Source organism: Lampetra fluviatilis, chromosome 2 (assembly GCF_964198595.1).
Source record: "Lampetra fluviatilis chromosome 2, kcLamFluv1.1, whole genome shotgun sequence".
Taxonomy (NCBI): domain Eukaryota; kingdom Metazoa; phylum Chordata; class Hyperoartia; order Petromyzontiformes; family Petromyzontidae; genus Lampetra; species Lampetra fluviatilis.
In genome coordinates this window covers 29651454-29671228 of record NC_136276.1, presented here as the reverse complement: position 1 = coordinate 29671228, position 19775 = coordinate 29651454, and the positions used below count along the sequence as shown (strand labels likewise).

Genomic DNA, 19775 nt, shown 5'->3' with positions numbered 1-19775 from the left:
CTCAAATGAGTACCTGGTGCGGTGTGTAAACATTGCCGCTAGGGAGACAAAGGCGGCCGGGCGTGGTGCTGGCCACCCACCCCCTCGAGTGCCATGCCGACCTTCATAAGTGCTTGCTAACAGCAGTTGCCCCAACATTCTGTTAAAGGGGGGGGGGGGACCCTTTGTCTTTATGACATACATATGCAGTTTTTGTATCTGTTTGCATCCTATGTTGTCGGTGTTTGTGTCTGTGCACGTGTCTGTGTCGATCGGGTTATGTATGCTCATGACCTGGTCACTGCTACTCACTCTGGGAACGATTCGGAGGCTCTGCTGCTGTACCTTGAGCTTGCCACCAAAAGAGGTGGGGCCTTACCGTTAGTCCCACTGAAACAAATTGCCTACCTGGGCAAGTCCACCTCCTCAACTCTCCATGAGCAATGGGTCCGTTGTGGAGAGAGTAGAGGAGTTCCCGGACTCGGGCTGTGTGCTCGGGGAGTCCTGGGAACACCAGGTGGAATGTCCAAATGCTTGCTGGGGAAGAGAGGCTGCCATTGCTCTGTCAAAAGTGGGACCAGGTGACCGCCTGGACCTCTTTGGAACATGGTTTCCGGTAATCGTTAGGGAGGGGGGGGGGCAGTCCTCTCCCTGGGGCAAGATAATGTCAACCAACAGCGAGTGACTCTGAGAAATAGAATTAATGGGGACCTGGGGGTGTGGAGGTGAGGTGTTTGAAGGCCTTAAGTCACAGGCTTTTGAGGGCTCACCCCCCACCCCTGTCAACAATAGATACGGAATAGTGGTGATGGTGGCTTGTGCCCATATTGATGATGTTTGTTTGTATCTGCATGTGTGTGTGTATGTTAATCGGCTCCTCCGATGCCTTCAAGCATTTTGCTCTCCCAGCTGTTGTTTAAAGTGGCCCCTCGGGACAGAACTAACGTATTGAGTGACTTTAATACCTGAATGGGTCATGATGCTAGCACGATACTTAGGTTGGATGTTTGGAAGGCATGGGCCAAACCAGCTTTAAAACAGCAGGAGACTGCTCGATTTCTCTGCAGCCCATTGGTTTGTAACAACAAACAACAGCCGCCATTTGCCACTAAGTGGCGGTGATGTCATCACATCATCACATGTGGTCCCCACTTTGCCCACTTGACTGCGTTTTAGCCGCCCAGTGCTCTGCTCGTTATTGTGAGCCTCGCTCCTACGCCTTCCGTTGTTGTTGGAGGGAAACTGCTTCTAAATGCTCAGTCGCGTCCTGAACGGGCCTCCTTTACAGAAGTTGATCTTGACACTGCTGTTACCAGTCATCTGGAAGTCCAATCATCTTCACAGCCTCCAGTACCGCATCACTCAATTTCTTCTCCAGCCCATGCCGTACTCGTTTAGCCCTCTCTATCCGGACAAGCAAAAGCTGCTTGGGCATGCAGTGGCTGGGCATGCGGGTTCCATGACCCAGCCAACGCAGCCTCGCCTGCCGAAGGAGCTCACCGATGGGAATGTGTCCACATCTTCCAATGATCTGTCAGCTCCTCACACAATCCAGTATGGTTAAACCCACGATCCATCATAGCAGGCCAGCCTGAATGTTTCAAACTGGCACAGTTGATCCTTTAAAGGGTCCACGTTTTGCAACATAGATAATGGAGGACGTGACTGTGGCTGAAAATACCCGCAGCTTTGTGTGAAGCGATAGGCCAGGTAGGTTGCAAACAATGTTACGCAGCCGATCAAAACAAAATTATGCTCGACCGATTCAGAGTGAGACGTCTGCTACTACACTGGAAACCGGTAATAATCATATTGTCCAGGTACGGAACTCCTCCACTCTCTCCACAACAGCCCCATGACTTATGGGGAGTTTGAGACATAGGCCTTCACAACCAACACACCGGTGTGCTGAACTAGTAACTAATTGGCATGTTCTGTTTACGCGACAAACCTCACTAATTGGCTGTGTCGGGTGGTGGCGGGTTTACCGACACATTTGTATTTAAGTGATATAACCCAAAAACCGTTATTATGCACTTTGGGGGGTTAAGGGGGTGGAGTGTTTGATGATAAATACCCAGGCAGGTGCTTTGTTTTGGTGGGGCTAATGGTGAGGCTCCCACCTCTGAGTGAGACTCCAACTCCTTTTTTTAGTGAGCAGCAATTACCAGATGGTCAGAGTAGATGACACGGTTGACAAATTGGGGAGCCATCCCTTGACAACACCCGGGCATCAATCAACCTCTCATTATATCTGTACCAAATGGAAATTCCTTTGGTATTACCGTGGAAAGCTTCTAGAACTATGTGGTAGTACATGTGTTAAATAGTCTATGGGATCTCTTATCCGCAAAGTGTATAATGGGAACAATCACTCCACAAAAAAACGGTGCGTTTGCAGATCAATTGGATGCCACGATTGATGGGAATGGCAAACGATCGGAGTCTCAGTCCACCTGATCTGGTGCATCAACATCAGCGCTGGGGAGACAAAGGTGCCGGCACCGTGTGACCGTGGCCACACCGCCGCAGCAGATGTGCCATGCTGGCCTTACTTCGTAGGTGCTCGCTAACAGCGCTTTGCCCCTGCAGTCCGCGGAGGATGTGTGGGTGTGTGCGCCGCTGCGTGCATGCGGCAGCGCAGAGGACAGCGCGCCGCACTGCAAACCGGGCGACCCTGGTTCGATTCTCGGTCACGGCCAACACCAGGTGACAATTTATCTGAACCGGTCGTCGGTCTCCCCTAAGTCGACTCAGCCTCAAATGGGTACCTGGTGCGTAAACACCGCCACTCGGGAGACGAAGGCGGTCGGGCGTGGTGCTGGCCACCCCACCACCTCGTGTGCCGTGCTGGCCTTCATAGGTGCTCGCTAACGGCATTGGCCCCAACAGTCTGTGTTTGGCCAGTGTTGCTCGTGGGTGGTGCAGATGAAGCGGGCGAGCAGCCATTGTTCTGTACTTAACTCTTTCCTATCAAGGGAAACGTTATATCATCGGCTGGTTTGAACAGCGCCGTTTGGCAAAGCCACTTTCGATCAATTTGTTACGAATTTAGCCGAGTGGTGGCCTTTCACTGCCAGCTGAGCGCATCGCGCTTTGCGCATCTCCATGGCTTGGCCCGCGTCGCACCGTCTCGTTGGCCGGCCGGCTGTCTAATTAGTTCGCTCGTGGTGCTGGCTGGCTGCCTGGCTGGCTGCCTGGCAAGCTAAATGGGTTGGCTGTCTCGTGCACTGGCAAACTTGCTGTACATTTCATTTCGCTTTTTGGATGGTTGTTTCGTTAACTTGCTGAGCATTGTGTCTGTCTGGTCGTGTGTCTTTCTGGCTGTGCGCCTAATGTCTGTCTCACTTACTACAGCGACTTTGGCTGTAACGGTTCCACATGAAGACGGATGCTTGTGTTGCCTCCGAAACGTCGTGATTTAATTTAGTTGTTTTCATTTATTTTATTTTTTACCTACGTGACTTTACCGAAAAAACCAAAGAGTTATGAATCCTTGCAGTCACGAAAGCTTCAAATCTAGAATTAATGTCTGTCTGTCTGCCTTTCTGTCTGTCTCTTTGACCAGCTGTCTGCCTCTGTGTCTTGACCGTCTGTGTCTGCTTGCATGTCTTTCTGTGACTTGCTTGTCTGCCTGGGTGTCTTTATCGTATCTCTCTGTGTGTTTGCCTATGTGTCTTGATTGTCTGTCTGTATGTATAGTGTGTCTGTGTGTCTTGATTGTTAATTTTGCCGTGTATTTGTGTAGCGGTTAGCGCGCTGCGCTACGAACCCGATGACCCGAGTTCAATTCCAACTTACTGTCAACACCAGTGGCAATTATCTAAACCGGTCATGGGCCTCCCCTAGATCGAATCAGCCTCAAATGAGTACCTGGTGTGGTGTGTAAACATCACTGCTGAGGAGACAAAGGTGGTGTGGCGTTGTCCACCCACCCTCTCGTGTGCCGTGCCTGCCTTCATCGGTGCTCGCTAACAGAACTTGCCCGAACAGTCTATTCAGGCTATACGGGGAAGCTTTGTCTTTGCCTCTGTCTTGATCGTATGTCTGGCTGTGTGTGCCTAACTGGCCGGCCACAGCGCTATAAGCAATGTCTCCTTTATATTTAGCCGTGGGGAGTCGCCCAGAAAACAGCAGCCCTCGCAGCACCTGCCGGGACCTGCCTTCCCAAAATACCCCGCAAGGAGGGGGGGGGACGGTGGAAGCCCATGCAGGGCATCGAGGGTGGGTGGGGTGAGGGGCAGGCAGGCGGGCCAGCCGGCCGGCGGAAAGCGGGGTCTGGGTGAAGCATAGGAAGATGCACCGGGAGCCCAGAGCTGGCAGCAGAGGTCGCAACCGGGTACCCGATACGCGTACCCTACCCGATACCCGACTACCCGTACCCGGCCGGGTACGGGTACCTGTTTACGACCCTGGTGCCGCCGGGTACGGGTACGGGTAAGGAATCAAAACCCGTTTGCGACCTCTGACTGGCAGGGTTGGCTCTTGATGGTCCACAATGTCTGTGTCGGAGGCATCGAGCCGGCTCCGCTGAGGTCCTGGGTTCCACGGTGGCGAGATGTTAACTATTACCCCGCCTGGTATACAGGAGGTCGGTGGTTCGATCCCGACCCTGACGCATGTATAGTTGGAGTTTGGATCTCTCTCTCTCTCTCTGTGGTCGTGTGGATTTTTCTCCGGGTCCTCCGGTTTTTTCCTCCAAATTTAGATTCACGCGTTAGAGTGTTTGGTTGCTATAATTTTAAGCCTCTTGGTTGAGCTGTAATTTGTGATGGCCCGGATCGCTCAGTGGGGTTTACCTGGGAAAATAAAATTAAAAGTGAATGGTTAAATAGTTAATCGTTAAGAATCCGAGTTCAGCCATCCGTGAGTAAAACCTGGGCCTCGAGTGTGACGAGCGAACGGTCTCGGCTCGGCTACCAATAGCTGCAGGGAAAAAAATCGTTGTGTATTAAAATAAATTCGGCTGAATTCCAGCTATCAGAACTTCAAATATATTCTTTGGGTCTTTCAGTAAAGCCACGTAAATAGAAAAAATTTAATTTTCATAAAAATAACAATTTCACGACGTTTCGATCGCAACACAAGCAATAGTAATCAGGTGAAAAAATATAGCGGGAGAGCTGCTAAGGCAGGATGTTATTAAGGTTTGCGATGAGTGTAGCCTAAGGGTAAATGGGCGGGGCTAGAGATGAAATTTGCATGTAAATGTAAGATCGGAGAGCTGTGAGAGATTTGCATGCCAATGTAATACATTTCCATGTAAATGTAAAATCGGAGAGAGCTCGGCAAGAGCCACCGCCACATCGAGGAAAACGAGCAACGGTGGCTGTGTTAGTGAATGTAACTTAGAGAGTCGAAAATAACTGCTAATATCGACAGGTAGGATGGAAACATCACAGCCAGTTATGACCTAAACTGGTTAATAACGTCCTTCCAATGATTGCTCAGTTTGTACCCATCTTCTCGGTTGAAATTTTGTCTGTGCTTATATATCTGGATGGCTTCATGAACAGATCTTTGCTGATAGCCAGTGGGTTTGCAGAGTACCTTCGTCTTGGCAAAATCTATTTCGTGTGTGCCCACAGCATTAAAATAATGCTCAGCCACGGCCGAGGTATTGGTCAGTGTTTCAGATCTGCCTTATGTTCACGGACCCGGTCCGAGACATGTCGCAGGCACAGCTTAGTTTATAGACACCGGGGTATTGTATGTCAGGGATCACATCCTTCAAAGATGGGATCAGATCACGCATTTTATGTACTGTGTTGAATCGAACCTGGATCTTGTTTTGATCATGTTTTTGGATATATTTTTGGTGACCCCTGCTATGTATGGCAAGGTGATGGTTTAGAATGGGTCCTCAGATGGTTCTTTCCCAACGGTTGGGGTGATAGCTTTACGGATTGTGGAGTCTGAATATCCATTCATCTTGAGGGCTTGGGGTACGTGCTCCAGTTCACTGGCTAGGTGGTGATGGTCGGAAATACAACGAGCTCTATGGTGTAGAGTTTTGATGAGGGAATTTTTCTGGGATGGATGGTGGTGGGAGTCATGTTTTAGGACGGCATCCGTATTGGTGGCTTTCCTGTAGACGGATAATTCAAATAGACTTCAAATATATCCAACGTTTTAACTCTCACTTGAGACATTTTTTTCTGTAAGAGAGTGTGTGTGCGTGTGGGAAGGTGAGCTCCCTCAGTGTGTGAATTAAAACAAAAAACAGCTCTCTTGAATGCATCTTTGAAGTAGTTTTGTGACATCTCTTCTGCGATGATTATGCAATCGGGATAAAATTGATGACTGTGAGGATTTATTTTTTGTGAGGTCATTGGTGACCTGCCCGAGACCATCAGCTCTGTGTAGTAGAGAACCCTGTTTAGTCACGGACGACTGAAGCCCATATTCAAACCCAGGACCATGGCATTGTTGGCTGAGTGCTGTGACACCGGTGTTAATCTACTGCGAATTACATTGCCAAGAGCCCATTTACTGAGCTAATCCCACAGAGTATGTGATGCTTAATTAGGTGCGGAATGCTCGCAATTAAAGAAACCTTAATTAAAATTCTCCAATTATTTCCAATGCCCGGTCACCCCCAAAATCCCGCCAAACGCTTCTCTCATTAAGGCTTTCTTATTGATGTTTGGTTTGATTGATTATCTTCATTTAACGAGGTGAGAGCTCACTGAGATTCGTGGTGGATGTCGGAAGGATGACGACCGTTACGTAAACGTATTTGCCATTTCATTTCACTGTCTACCTGTCCACCCATTTGTCCAGGTGTCCACTCATCTATCTCTCTGCCTGTCTATCCATCAGTCTTTCCATCCATCCATCAGTCTCTATGTCTGTCATCTTCCTGTCTCTTTGGACATCCATCCATGCTCATTTACCCAGGAACACTCTCGAGTCTCATGACTTATTTTCCCATATCTCTTTTCATCTATCATCTAATCGCCCACCCACCCACCCATCTATCTGTGAGTCTGTCCACCGTTCGGCAACCAACTCCTACCTCTCCTCGCAGCGCCAGGGGAAAACGTGGTGGCGTGGTGTGTGGACAATGCCAAACTCTAACATTATAGTCAAACTGATTACCCTCGAACCACGCTCGCAGCCACCAACGCCGCAAGCGGCGGCTCCGGTCCCGTGCGGGGCGCTGGTTACCCATCCAACGTGGGTCTCGTTTGACGTGTGCACAAGTTCCCAAGGGGATAATCGTCCGTTACATCCCCTAGACAAACCCCCGCTCGGTCGAGCCAGGGGAATGAATCACCCCCCCCCCTCCCCCAGCCCCCTTTCAGGGAGCCCCCAGAAACAAAAATGTAATCGCTGCTGCAGCTGGCCTGGTGGAATGTCCGAACGCTCGCTGGGGAGAAGCTGCCATTCCTCTGTTGGGCACTGGACCGGGGAGTTGAGTGAGACGAGAGGGGGGGAGAGGTAGGTGCGGGCCCAGTAAATGAAGAATATTGAATTTGGCGAAAGCAATATTGATATTGATCTGAGACTGGACTGGGTAGTGATGAAGGTATTGGAGTATTGGGGTGATGTGGTCTCATTTATCAGCTCGGATGGGAGGTCTGGCGGCACCATTCTGCACCGGCTGGAGTTTGGAGGTGATGGATTTCGGAGGCCTTAGCAGAGAGAGGTGTGATCATCAAGTCCGATGAGGGCATGGATGAAAGTCTGAGCAACAGCTGCTGCAAGAGAGTGGCAGATGCAGGCAGGAACGTCCATAGCGGGGTGCGGGACCCAGGGCAAATCCCACTGTGTGGGTCCCCCGACGACTTCAAACTAAACCAGATCTGACATCTTGACGTCAAAGCGCGGGGACCCCCCAAAGCGCGGGACCCGGGGCGGTCGCCCCGATTCGCCGTGCCCCTCGGGATGGCTCTGGTTGCAGGAGATGTTTTGCTGATGGAGGTAAGAGGTCCTGCAGAGCTGTGGCATGTGGGAAGCGAAGGACAGCTGAGAATCGATGGTCTCTCCGAATGTAATGTCAGAGCTTCAGAGGTGCTCGCTGAAGCTGGATTCTTGACCGAGCTTGGAGTTTTTGTTCTTTTTTCCAATGAGGAGGACTTCTGTTTTTGCAGCTAGGGGCCGCATCGAGGCAGGACATGAGTGTGAACAGCGATATTGGGTGCGGTATTAACCGGCATTCACCACATCTGCACTTGCGTCAAAGGCCGTGTGGCGGATCATCATCGATGTCCGTCTTTGTGTGCGCGCAGGTTCGTCCTGGTGCTGAGCTGCCTGGTGCTCTCCGTGTTCTCCACCATCCAGACGTACCAGGACGCCGCCTCCAAGGCGGTGCTGCTGCTGGTGGGGACGCACACACGCACGCACGCACGCACGCACACACGCACGCACGCACGCACACACGCACACACGCACGCACACACACGCACACACGCACGCACATACACGCGTATGCATACACGCGCACACGCGCACACACGCACACACGCACGCGCGGGGGCTCCACCGGGGCCTGCGAGGAGCGGAGGGCTAAGGGTCGGCGTCCTCCCGAATTGGTAAAGAACGACAACAAAGCCCTGAGCTCTAGATGTTTTTTTGTGTCCCAGACCAGGTCGATAAAGCGGAGATGTAGGTCCTGTTGAAATCCCCTTCCCTGCTCTTCTCCTGCAGCAGATGGACCAAGAATATGGCCTCGGTGCAGGACTGCCCGTGCTCCTATTGCCCTTGAGACCCGATTTACCATGTCGGGTCCTGTTTGGGATCGTCCGCTATCTCGTCTCGCGCCACCTCCCCCCCGCCTCCCACCTCCTTCATTAGGTGCTGCTCGCTAACAGCACTTGCCCCAACAGTCTGTTGAAGGCTATACGGGGGGGGGGAGGGCATCTTCGTCTTTGCCTATCGCGCGTGTCTGCGTGTTCGTGGGCAGGAGTACATCATGATCGGGGTGTTTGGCCTCGAGTACTTCGCCCGCATCTGGGCGGCCGGCTGCTGCTGCCGCTACCGGGGATGGAGGGGACGATGCCGCTTCGCGCGGAAGCCGTTCTGCGTCATCGGTACGATGGCGGGCGACGCGAGGGAGTCGGCGGCGACGCGTGCGCGCGTTTGCGGCGCTAAAAAAAAGGAATAATAATTTACACGCAGTCCAACAGAAAATCTGGTGTTTTGTGAGCGAAACATGTGATGGTATTTTCGCGACGGGGTCCGCGGTGATCGCTCAACTCCCACGGCCTCGCGAAGACCGGCGGTGACGTGCGGACCCTGGCTAGGAACCACTGCCCGTCTCGAGGCGCTCTCCACAGCTGCTGCCTGTCCAGCGAAGGAGGCCCTTTCGCCAGCCGTGGCGCCAGCAAGACGTTGCAGGGCCGCACCTCACATTTTAATTCGTCTTGTAGACAACTTGGACATGCGCGTGATTTCAGCAAGGGGTGGAGCTTGGTATCACACTTCAAGGCGGTACGTACAGTCGATATACAGCAAAGACGGTTGCTATGGTTACGGAAAGGGTAGCGTTTGTTTTTGCCCTTGAAGTTGCTCCATAAAGACTTTAATTTGTTGAATAAATCACTCATTTAGCGTTCTTCACTTGATCCTTATGGCGGTACCCCGGGGTACCAAATAATACAAAATGGCCGAGGCAATTAAATAGTCTATTTCTGGGACACTATTTCGTCCAGGGGTGTAACTGAACTCCGCGACTGGGGTACCAATCAATCCGAAATCAGTGCCACTCCACGATGTCGAAACGCCAAACATCAGCATAACAAATCCGTTATCGAAAAATTTAATTTTCAATAGTGCATCGTGTACAGCTCGTCGAGATGAGTCGATTGCTGCATCGCCGACCATCAAACGACAAAAAATGACTTCATCACGGACATCGTACGAGAGCCGGGGTACTATGGTACCCCAGGGTACCTCCATAAGGTTCACTTATTTATCGTTACGAGACCACATCCTGAGTGCAATCACTTTAAACTACTTCAGTAGTCGGACGCTCCACGCTCTGAGCTCTGCGTCGTCGCTCTCTGTCCCGCCGGTGCGCGCAGACATCATCGTGCTGATCGCGTCGCTGGCCGTGATCATCGCCGGCACCCAGGGCAACGTGTTCGCCACGTCGGCGCTGCGCTCCCTGCGCTTTCTGCAGATCCTGCGCATGGTTCGCATGGACCGGCGCGGCGGCACCTGGCGGCTACTGGGCTCCGTGGTGTACGCACACAGCAAGGTGAGGGCCACGTGGTGTACACACACAGCAAGGTGAAGGCCACGTGGTGTACGCACACACAAGGTGAGGGCCACGTGGTGTACGCACACACAAGGTGAAGGCCACGTGGTGTACGCACACACAAGGTGAGGGCCACGTGGTGTACACACACAGCAAGGTGAAGGCCACGTGGTGTACGCACACACAAGGTGAGGGCCACGTGGTGTACGCACACACAAGGTGAAGGCCACGTGATGTACGCACGATGACAAAACCTCGTGTGTCACGTGCACGCACCGCCCCCCCACCGCAATCCCTCTAGGATTTCAATGATTTGCCCCCCACCCTCCCTTCACCCCCCCCCCCCAACCATCACCACCCCTTTGATGTGGATGATGTTTCAGATTTTTTGTTCACTGTTCCATTCGTGACTCAATTTTGTTTATTATTATTATTGATGAATGTGACTGCAGGGGCTGCATGAACCAACCACACTGAACACACACACGGCGTGGTGACGCATCACTACGTGCTTACGTCATAGCCGTTTCACACATTTGCCGCAACACCTGGTGAAATCGCAAGGCACCTAGCCTGGCACGGGCCTGCCCGCGGTGGTGACGGTGCGTGGCGTTGCGGCGTGCAGGAGCTGATCACGGCGTGGTACATCGGCTTCCTGGTGCTCATCTTCTCCTCCTTCCTCGTCTACCTCCTCGAGAAGGACGAGGACAACAAGTACTTCGAGACGTACGCCGACGCGCTCTGGTGGGGCACGGTGAGGCGCGGCACGCACACGCATACACGCACGCACGCACGCACACACGCACGTATACACACGCACACATGCACGCACACGCACGCACACGCACACACACGCACACACGCACGCACACGCACGCATGCACACGCATTTACACACACACGCACACATGCACGCACGCACACACGCGCACACACGTACGCACACGTACACACGCGCATGCACACGCATTTACACACACACGCACACATGCACGCACGCACACACGTGCACACACGTACGCACACGTACACACACGCATGCACACGCATTTACACACACACGCACACATGCACACACGCACACACGCATGCACACACACACGCACACATGCACGCATGCACATGAGCATGCAACCACGGATTAACTCCCAGCCATAGTCCTAACTCTCACCATCGTCTTAACGCGAACCCCTAACCCTTGCCTTGTCTCAAACTCCACCCATCGCTTTGGCATTTCGGCCCCCAAATCAAGATCACGAGTTTCTCTGCGCCACCCCCTAGCTCCTTGTGGGAACCCCCCCCCCTTCCCCATGCCACAACCCACGGGTGACTAAGACCGCAATACGGAGAGAGATGATGTGGCAATGCATCTGGCCGATGTGGCAATGCATCTGGCCAATGCGGCGTTGGTTTCATGTTGTGAATCTTCGCGTGGTTTGCAGCCGCAGCGGGACGCTGACCTTTCCCGCAAACGTTTGATATTTCCTCTTGCACAGTGTCCATGCCGCAGCCTGCGCTGCCCCCCCCCCCCTCCGCCCCCCCTCCCCCCGCTGCCCCCCCACCCCCTCCATCCTAGGGCTGACTCTGTCCCTGTGCCCCCTCCCGCTTGTCAGGTGACGCTCACCACCATCGGCTACGGGGATAAGTACCCGGTGACGTGGGGGGGGCGGCTCCTGGCGGCCGCTTTCGCCATCATCGGCATCTCCTTCTTCGCGCTGCCCGCCGTGAGACACACATGATCATCATCCTCATCATCATCATCGCCGCTAGGACATATCACCGTCGTCATGACTACGACGCATCATCATCATCGCTACGACGCATCATCATTATCGCTACGACGCATCATCATCGCGATGAAGCATTATCATCACGATGATGCATCATCATCATTATCATCATCATCGCGATGACACATCATTATATGCATGGATGTTGGACTTCATTCGCACCGTACGTAGCCAACCGGTGCTCATTCGAGGTGCGGCGGAAGGACAACCATTGCAGTGAAACATCATCAAGAAACACATCATCATCACGATGACGATGCATCATCATGATGACATGCCAGTGTGGTGGCACAGTAGTCGTAGTGAGCGCTGATGAGGATTAAAGTGGTAGCGCGAATCACATGCATATTGATGATTATGGTAATGATGACAATGTTAATGATGTCAATAATGACGGGGAAAGCGACCATAGTGATGTGATGATGACGACGATGATGCCAATGATGACGACGATGATGCTGATGATGACGGTGGTGCCCCCAGGGCATTCTGGGCTCAGGCTTTGCCCTCAAGGTGCAGGAGCAGCACAGACAGAAGCACTTTGAGAAGCGACGGAGCCCAGCAGCAGGCCTCATACAGGTGGGAGAGAGTGTGAGAGGGTGTGAGAGAGAGTGAGTGAGTGTGAGAGAGAGTGACAGAATGTGAGAGTGTGTGAGAGAGTGTGTGAGAGTGTGAGAGTGTGAGAGAGAGTGTGGGAGAGAGTGAGAGAGTGTGAGAGAGTGTGAGAGTGTGTGAGAGAGTGAGTGTGAGAGAGAGAGTGTGAGAGAGAGTGTGAGAGAGAGAGAGAGTGTGAGAGAGTGTGAGAGAGTGAGTGTGAGAGAGTGTGAGAGAGTGTGAGAGAGTGAGTGTGAGAGTGTGAGAGAGAGTGAGAGAGAGAGTGTGAGAGAGTGTGAGAGAGTGAGTGTGAGAGAGAGTGTGAGAGAGAGTGTGAGAGAGAGAGTGAGAGAGAGAGAGAGAGTGTGAGAGAGTGTGAGAGAGTGTGAGAGAGGAGCGAGGGTGTGAGAGAGTGCGAGAGAGAGTGTGTGAGAGTGAAAAGAGGAGCGAGGGTGTGAGAGAGTGCGAGAGAGAGAGTGTGAGAGTGCGAGAGAGTGAGAGAGAGTGTGAGAGAGTGTGAGAGAGAGTGTGAGAGAGGGTGTCTGTGTGGGGTGGACGTGAAATGGTTAGCACACTGAGCCACCGACCAGGTGACCTAAGTTTGTTTCCCGCTCAGAGCCAATATCAGTGCTGAATATCCGAACCGGTCCTGGACCGCCCCTAGGTTTCTTCACTACCGGAGAGACAAAGGCGTGGTACTGACCACACCACCACCCCCTCGTGCGCCCTCCAAGCCTAAATTGGTGCTCGCTAACAGCACTTGTCCCAACAGTGTTGAAGGCTATACGGGGATCTTTACCTGTTAGTGTGTGACTGTGCGTGTGTGCGCACGCATGCTGACATCGTACATAACACGCGTGTCGATGTGGGGACGTGAATGATAATGCCTTTGCGTGGGCTGGCAGCGGCCGACTTTGAGTAGCGGCAGAAGCCATCACTCGTGAGCCTGTTCCGTTGCATCGTGCCAGTCAGCCTCCCACTCAGAGCGCACCTAGCCTGGCTCGGGACTGTGGTGATGTCACAACCATGTAACGGAATATCAATAACGTAGCAGATTTTGAAAACCATGCTCTTTGCTGGTGACTGTGATTGTGATGGTGACAAGGATTGAAGGTGATGATGATGATGACCATGGTGATGATGTTGATGATCACAATGGTGACGATGGTGATGATGGTGATGATGGTGATGATGGTGATGATGGTGATGATGGTGATGATGGTGATGATGTTGATGATCACGATGGTGACGATGGTGACGATGGTGATGATGATGGTGATGATGGTGATGATGTTGATGATCACAATGGTGACCATGGTGACGATGGTGACGATGGTGACGATGGTGACGATGGTGACGATGGTGACGATGGTGATGATGGTGACGATGGTGATTGCAGGCAGCGTGGAGGATCCACGCCACGGATCCGTCCCGCGTGGACCTCACCTCCACGTGGAGGTTCTACTACGAGTGCATCCCTTCGCTAAGGCAGGTGTCAACAGCCACTTCACCCGACCCCTTACCCTTGTACCTTGCCTAACAATTGAACCCCTTAATCATAATCCTAACCCCTAACCCTGACCTTAACCGCCAACTCTAACCCCTGGCCCCAACCCTCACCTTAACCCCTGACCCTCGCACCCCACTCTGCACCATACGCTGCGCCTGTGCTGCCCGCACACCACCGCTCACTGGTCGCATGGAGGCTGCATGAGCATCGCGAGCGGCTTGCGTCGGCGCCGGGAGCCATCCAGCAGCGGAGCGCGCAGAGTCACGAGTCGCACGGCCTGAGGGTAACGGTCGTCTCGGGCAGCCTGACGCACGCCGACTGTCGGGACTTCTCTCATCGGCACTTTCCCTGGGAGCAGTTCCACCATCGCAGACGCACAATCCAGATGTGGGGGTGACCGCCAGGGCAGCCGCGAAGCGGCTTTCTGCTTGGGGCATAACAAGTTGACCGATTAGCGCCGTTGAGTCGGAGGGAAATAATTTTGTCCGCCTGCTTTGATGAGGCAGAAATGCTCGTAAAATTACGGCGGTGTCGGACCGACTTGGACGAACCGACTTTCTCGCGCGGCTGGGTTGGTGACGGTGTGTTCAGTTTCGTGTGCGTGTCATTCCCTTCATTTGTTCCGTAGAGAAGCTACCATGTCGGTTAGCACAGACGGCTATGTACGGTGCGAAAGAAGTTCAACATACAAACATATTAGGATGATTTTTTTTATGTTGAGGTCTCATTTAGGGAACTGCCCTTGAGTGAAATTGAATTCGTTTTTTTTTCCTCTCCCACAATTGCATCTCGACGCCATTGTCGTCGTCGTCGTGGTCACGAGACAAAATGATTTACAGTTGGAATTCTCTCGGCATTTGTTAGACCTGCACCAGAATGCATGGTTGTCACAGCGCAGCTTCTCATGTAACATCGATACATCTTTTATTTTACATTAGTCGAGCACCTTTTAGCTGCCCCGTTAAGAGCGCTTGTAGCATGTCAATACAACTGAAACTGTTTTAATTACCGCAGCTAGGATGTAGCCAATTTAAGTGCGTTTTTTTTTTTATTACGATGGGGTATTTTTGTGTGTGGAGTCATCAACTCACATTTCATAACGGGCGCGCAAAACCCGTATTCAAACTCGGATGGCAGCTTTGCTGGCTTAGCATTCTCTGACGTGGCCATTATGAACTCTTGAGCCACCTGGCCAGCCAACGAGGATTGTCATCACCACCTTTGCTTGCCACCCATCGTGGGGTCACGACTGAATCGCCCAGTGAAACTCTGCACTCTGCAGCTCGATAGAATTCCAAGAATCCAAAAAGTGGCTTCTAAGTGGCCAAGTCTTGAAGGTTTTATCAAAAGCCTAAGAATATTAAAAGCGTGCCTTCATTTGGCTTACGAGACACCTCAATGTGCTCTGGCTCCCGGGGCAGAGCGATTGTAGAGACATTAGTCTGTAAGTAATCGTTGCCGCCGTTCATGCACCTGCACTCTGGCGTGATATGCCCCCTGCGACCGCAATCACAGTGGGAACCCTCTGTGTTTTTAGCTGCCCGCTTGTTTCCGTAGTTACTGGAAAGCACTTTATGTGGAGAACTTTAAGTGGCCGTGTCACAGGCTATTAGCGCCAGCAAATGTTCCTGTCGACAAAAAAATATCGTCGCCTTTCAAACAGCGCAACGTGCGTGACTCTAAAAGATAGAAGCATTCTGAAGTCGTTTGTGTATCCGCAAAAGCTTCCCTGAGTCCCAAGACCCCCAATTTTAGGAGGGTCTTGCATTGGGCAGTTTGGCCAGTTCCTCTGTCAGGAGCGTCTGCAGAAACTCCCCCGCTGTGCACGTGGGCATTCCCTCTTTCGAGGGAGATGGCTGGACAGCGTGGAAAATAGGCCAATATTATTTGAGTGGAGGCCCCTTCTGCCAAAAGTGATGTAAGCAAGACATTTCAGCGATGCTCCATTTTACATTTTACGTGTCGGCGGGCAACACTCACAAGTCCACATAGACGGCTGAACTCCGACCCCCACTGGCCGCCTCGTGACCCTGCGGACTTTGTGAGTTTCGTAAATCTCTGGGTGTTCCATCAACCCCCCCCCCCCAACCCTCCAAAGCGGTGGATCACGATGCACGCGATCATTATTGCGATGGCGCCGCCGCTGTATTCTTTGATCAGGTGTGAGAGGCATTGGGACGCGCGAGAAGCGGGGAAAGCAGTGGGTGGGGAGCAGGGCAATTCGTGAGGAGCAGGGAGCGCGGGTATGCGTAAGAAGCGGGGAGCGGTGGGCGGGGAGCGGGGGAGCGGGGGGGATGCGTGAGGAGCAGGGAGCAGGGTGCAGGGGGACGTGCGGTGAGCGGGGAGCAGGGAGCGGGGGAGCGAGGGGTGTTCACGCTCGGCTGAGTTATCGCCACGGAGGACGAGAGGCGGCGGCAGTGAGGGTCACTGCCGCCGCCTCCTGACATGAGGAATTGAGCCGCCCGTCCTCGCGCCTCGATCGCCGAGCCAAACTGGCAATCGCTTTTTCATTTTTCATCCGCGCGGACGGAGGTGTACGGGCAGCCGTCGGCTTGAGCTAGAAAATAATAATAACTTTGGCTCCTCCAATATAAAATAATAATGCTGGCATCTTCCGTCTCTTAATGCTGAAGCTGTGGACTTCTCCGATAGAAAGCAAATGGTAGAGAGATGATCCGTGGTTGGAAATTAAAATAAATGTTCGTGGTACTGCATCGGCAGCGGTGCACGAGCACAAATAGTAATAACTTGACACATTTGTCAATAACACTGCCCGAAGTAGGAGGGGGATCTCTGCTTTGAAGAAGAGCCATTGCCTGAATCGTCACCTATCATGTCACTTTTCCTCTTCATGGCAGTGTTATTAATGAATGTGTTGACTTTTTGGGAACAGTTGCTTAACAGTGAAACTAAGCTGACCACCAGCTCCTTACCCCGGATACAGCTCCCAAAAAAACCCTCACGAAACACATTTGCAGACAGCAATGGATCGATTCCTATGTTCACGGTGGATGCATGGAACCGAGCGCGTGAGAATCCATCAATTACGGTTCGCGTAATTTGCAGTACGGTATACGCAAACATGATGCTAATGGTATCCTGAGGCCAACGGAGCACCTTGGGGTTGTCCCGCACGGGGGGGTGTGGAGATGTAATGTTCGGTGTGGGGCAGGTTACTTGCTCTAGCATCATAGCAAGTTCTATAGCGCCGTAACATTATATTAGAGAAGAGACATCGGCATCGGAGAAGGGTGAGGGTCTTGCACCTGCTTTGGAAAGGGGGCAGGGATTTGGTGGAAAGCTATTTTATTAACTTTTTTATTTGACAAGGTAAAGCCCACTGAGCTATTAGCTCTTATTCAGAATCGGCCTGGACACAGATGATAAATGTGGAGGGGAAGAACCTAGAGGACTCGGAGAAAAATCCACGTGACCAATTGGAGAATTCCCAAACTCCAAATATACAGCAGCAGGCGTCAGGGTTGGGATCGAACCCACGACCCCTTGCATACCAGGCGAGGGAGATAACATCTCGCCAACGTACAGGTGGCAGGGAATTCTAGACTGGGGTATCATGGACAGAAAATGATACAATTTACCCATGAGAGCCTCATTTGAGTCTCAAGACGGCTTCATGTCAGGGTCCTGTTTGGAATGTTTGGCCAATCGCTTTTTTTTCCAGTGTATTGTGTCTTGAAAGAAACCGGCGTGTCTGCAGAAAAACTCATAAATATGAGAGGAACAGGGGATATTTTTTCTCTGCACGTAAAAAATACACCCCAATTTCAGCAAAATTGTTTCAGCACAAGCAGTTTTTGACAATCATTAGTACCTCATCAGCACATTCGGGCTTGCTTGAAGCAATGCTGGTGAATGGCCAGGTGTTTATCTCTGTTCGACATGGGTCCCATGGATGTGTTAACGACCTACTTGATGTACTGTACTGCCTCAGCAGACACCACTTCGAAAATGCAATTAACCAGAACATAGACTTTACCTCTAACGAGGGCGAGCGACGGAGTGCATTAAGCGCCGGTTTAAATGCACAACAGGAGCATAATAGATGGTGGAGGATTCAGCCGCGCCACAAGTATAATTAAGCATATTTAAGCAGCTGATATGCGGCTCACTGCTGTGCCAGGGGAATGTTCTGTCTGTACGCGTGTCTGTGAATACTTAGTGATGCTGTGGACCAGTGCCAATTGGTTTACGCACGTTAAAACGCGAGGCTGAAAGCGTGTATGAATCTGTTCTCTTAAGTCCTCTAGATCTCCCTGGGTTAAGTCTGTGGCGTCCCTGTGTACATCGATGAGTCTCTGTGATTGTGTGGTCTATGTAAATTCAGCGGGGCTCGATGCAAGCCCTTGAGTGTCAGGCACCCTAGCAGGGGGACTAGGCAAGGGAAGGCACCGGCTCGGCCTATGAATAAAATAGACATTGAGGCATTTTTGAGAATGAGGAATCAAGTAAGAATGTAAAATGAAAATATCTAATGTTATTGACATTTATATGTAGAGATAAAGCCAGTCTTCTGGTTAAATATCTCAACCCCTCCACATGCAAAACAAGGTGCGGCCATTTTGAACATTGCCGTCAGGTTGCCACGACGACCTCGTGACCCCATCCAGGCAATGCGAGTGCTCCTTTGCATGTGCAGCAACAACACGTTTTAAAATGACTGAGCCAAGTTGCTCGGTGTTGCAGAGCAACGTGTGCAACTTTATGTGCTCAATGTTGCAGTTCCATGTTGAATGGAGCGACGTGTATACTTGCTTTAAGCAACATTGTTGCAGTAAAGTTGCAGCAATTTTCTTTGGATTGCAGCTGGGCCGCGTTTCATTATGTTGCTCTGCGTTGAGACCAATCCAGTTTGCAGCACGACGCTTTTGACTTGCACCGAGTTGCGTTGCAGTTGAATTGCATTGCTCAGGTTTCCATCGACTTGCACGTTGCTGCTTGCTTCGAGGTTGCACCGGATTGCCTTGCTGGGTTTGCCCGGGGGACTGCGAGACGTGCAACACCGGTATGAGCGCTGTCATGAAACCCTGTCGCGGATGCATGCCCAGAACGTCGATGTGAATGAGCGTCGACTGCGAAGCATGGAATCTCGCTTACACCATCGCCACCGTGGTGATATTTATTGTGCACGACGATTGATCAGTCACATGCCTTTATTTAACCAGATGAGGGCCCGTGGGGCAGATACGTGATAAAATACAGCAAAGGTGTGCTGTGTGATAAAAGCGTGATGTTTGTCAGGATGCTAGATAAATATATACAACACTGTGTCATGGAGCGATCTAAACTGAAATCACCCTCAGTTGAAAATGTCCACCATAAGTAACCAATATACCTCGCATCTGCAATTCTAAGCCACAGAGAAGTTTGAATTGAGTCGTTGCCATTCACACATATTAGGGGTGAGGGAGTGTGACGAGGACAACTTAAATAAATCGGTCATCTGGTATTTCAAGATGGCTGCAATTTATTTTAAGATGGCTGCCACTTATTTTAAAAAGGCCACCATTTATTTCAAGATGGCTGTCAATTGTAACCAATATTGACCAAATCCACCGATACCATTTATATTTTTTTTACCCAAGCTAACAATATGCTTATTTTATTTTTATCAATTGATGAGAGGGAGAGACGTTTGATAATAAAATGGGATTTCTAACAAAGCTCTAAACTTCCTCTG

The 19775-nt window shown here is 51.5% G+C and overlaps 1 protein-coding gene across 1 annotated transcript in view; it reads left to right on the top strand.

The window, feature by feature from the left end:
* LOC144945091 (potassium voltage-gated channel subfamily KQT member 4-like) overlaps positions 1-19775 on the top strand; it is a 63491-nt gene that overhangs the window by 20464 nt on the left and 23252 nt on the right. Inside the window, exons 2-8 of the mRNA XM_078873338.1 lie at positions 8214-8304; positions 8888-9014; positions 10008-10183; positions 10809-10937; positions 11797-11907; positions 12457-12552; positions 13967-14059. Of these exons, the coding sequence (XP_078729464.1) occupies positions 8214-8304; positions 8888-9014; positions 10008-10183; positions 10809-10937; positions 11797-11907; positions 12457-12552; positions 13967-14059 (823 nt within the window). The remainder of the gene's footprint in view (positions 1-8213; positions 8305-8887; positions 9015-10007; positions 10184-10808; positions 10938-11796; positions 11908-12456; positions 12553-13966; positions 14060-19775) is intronic.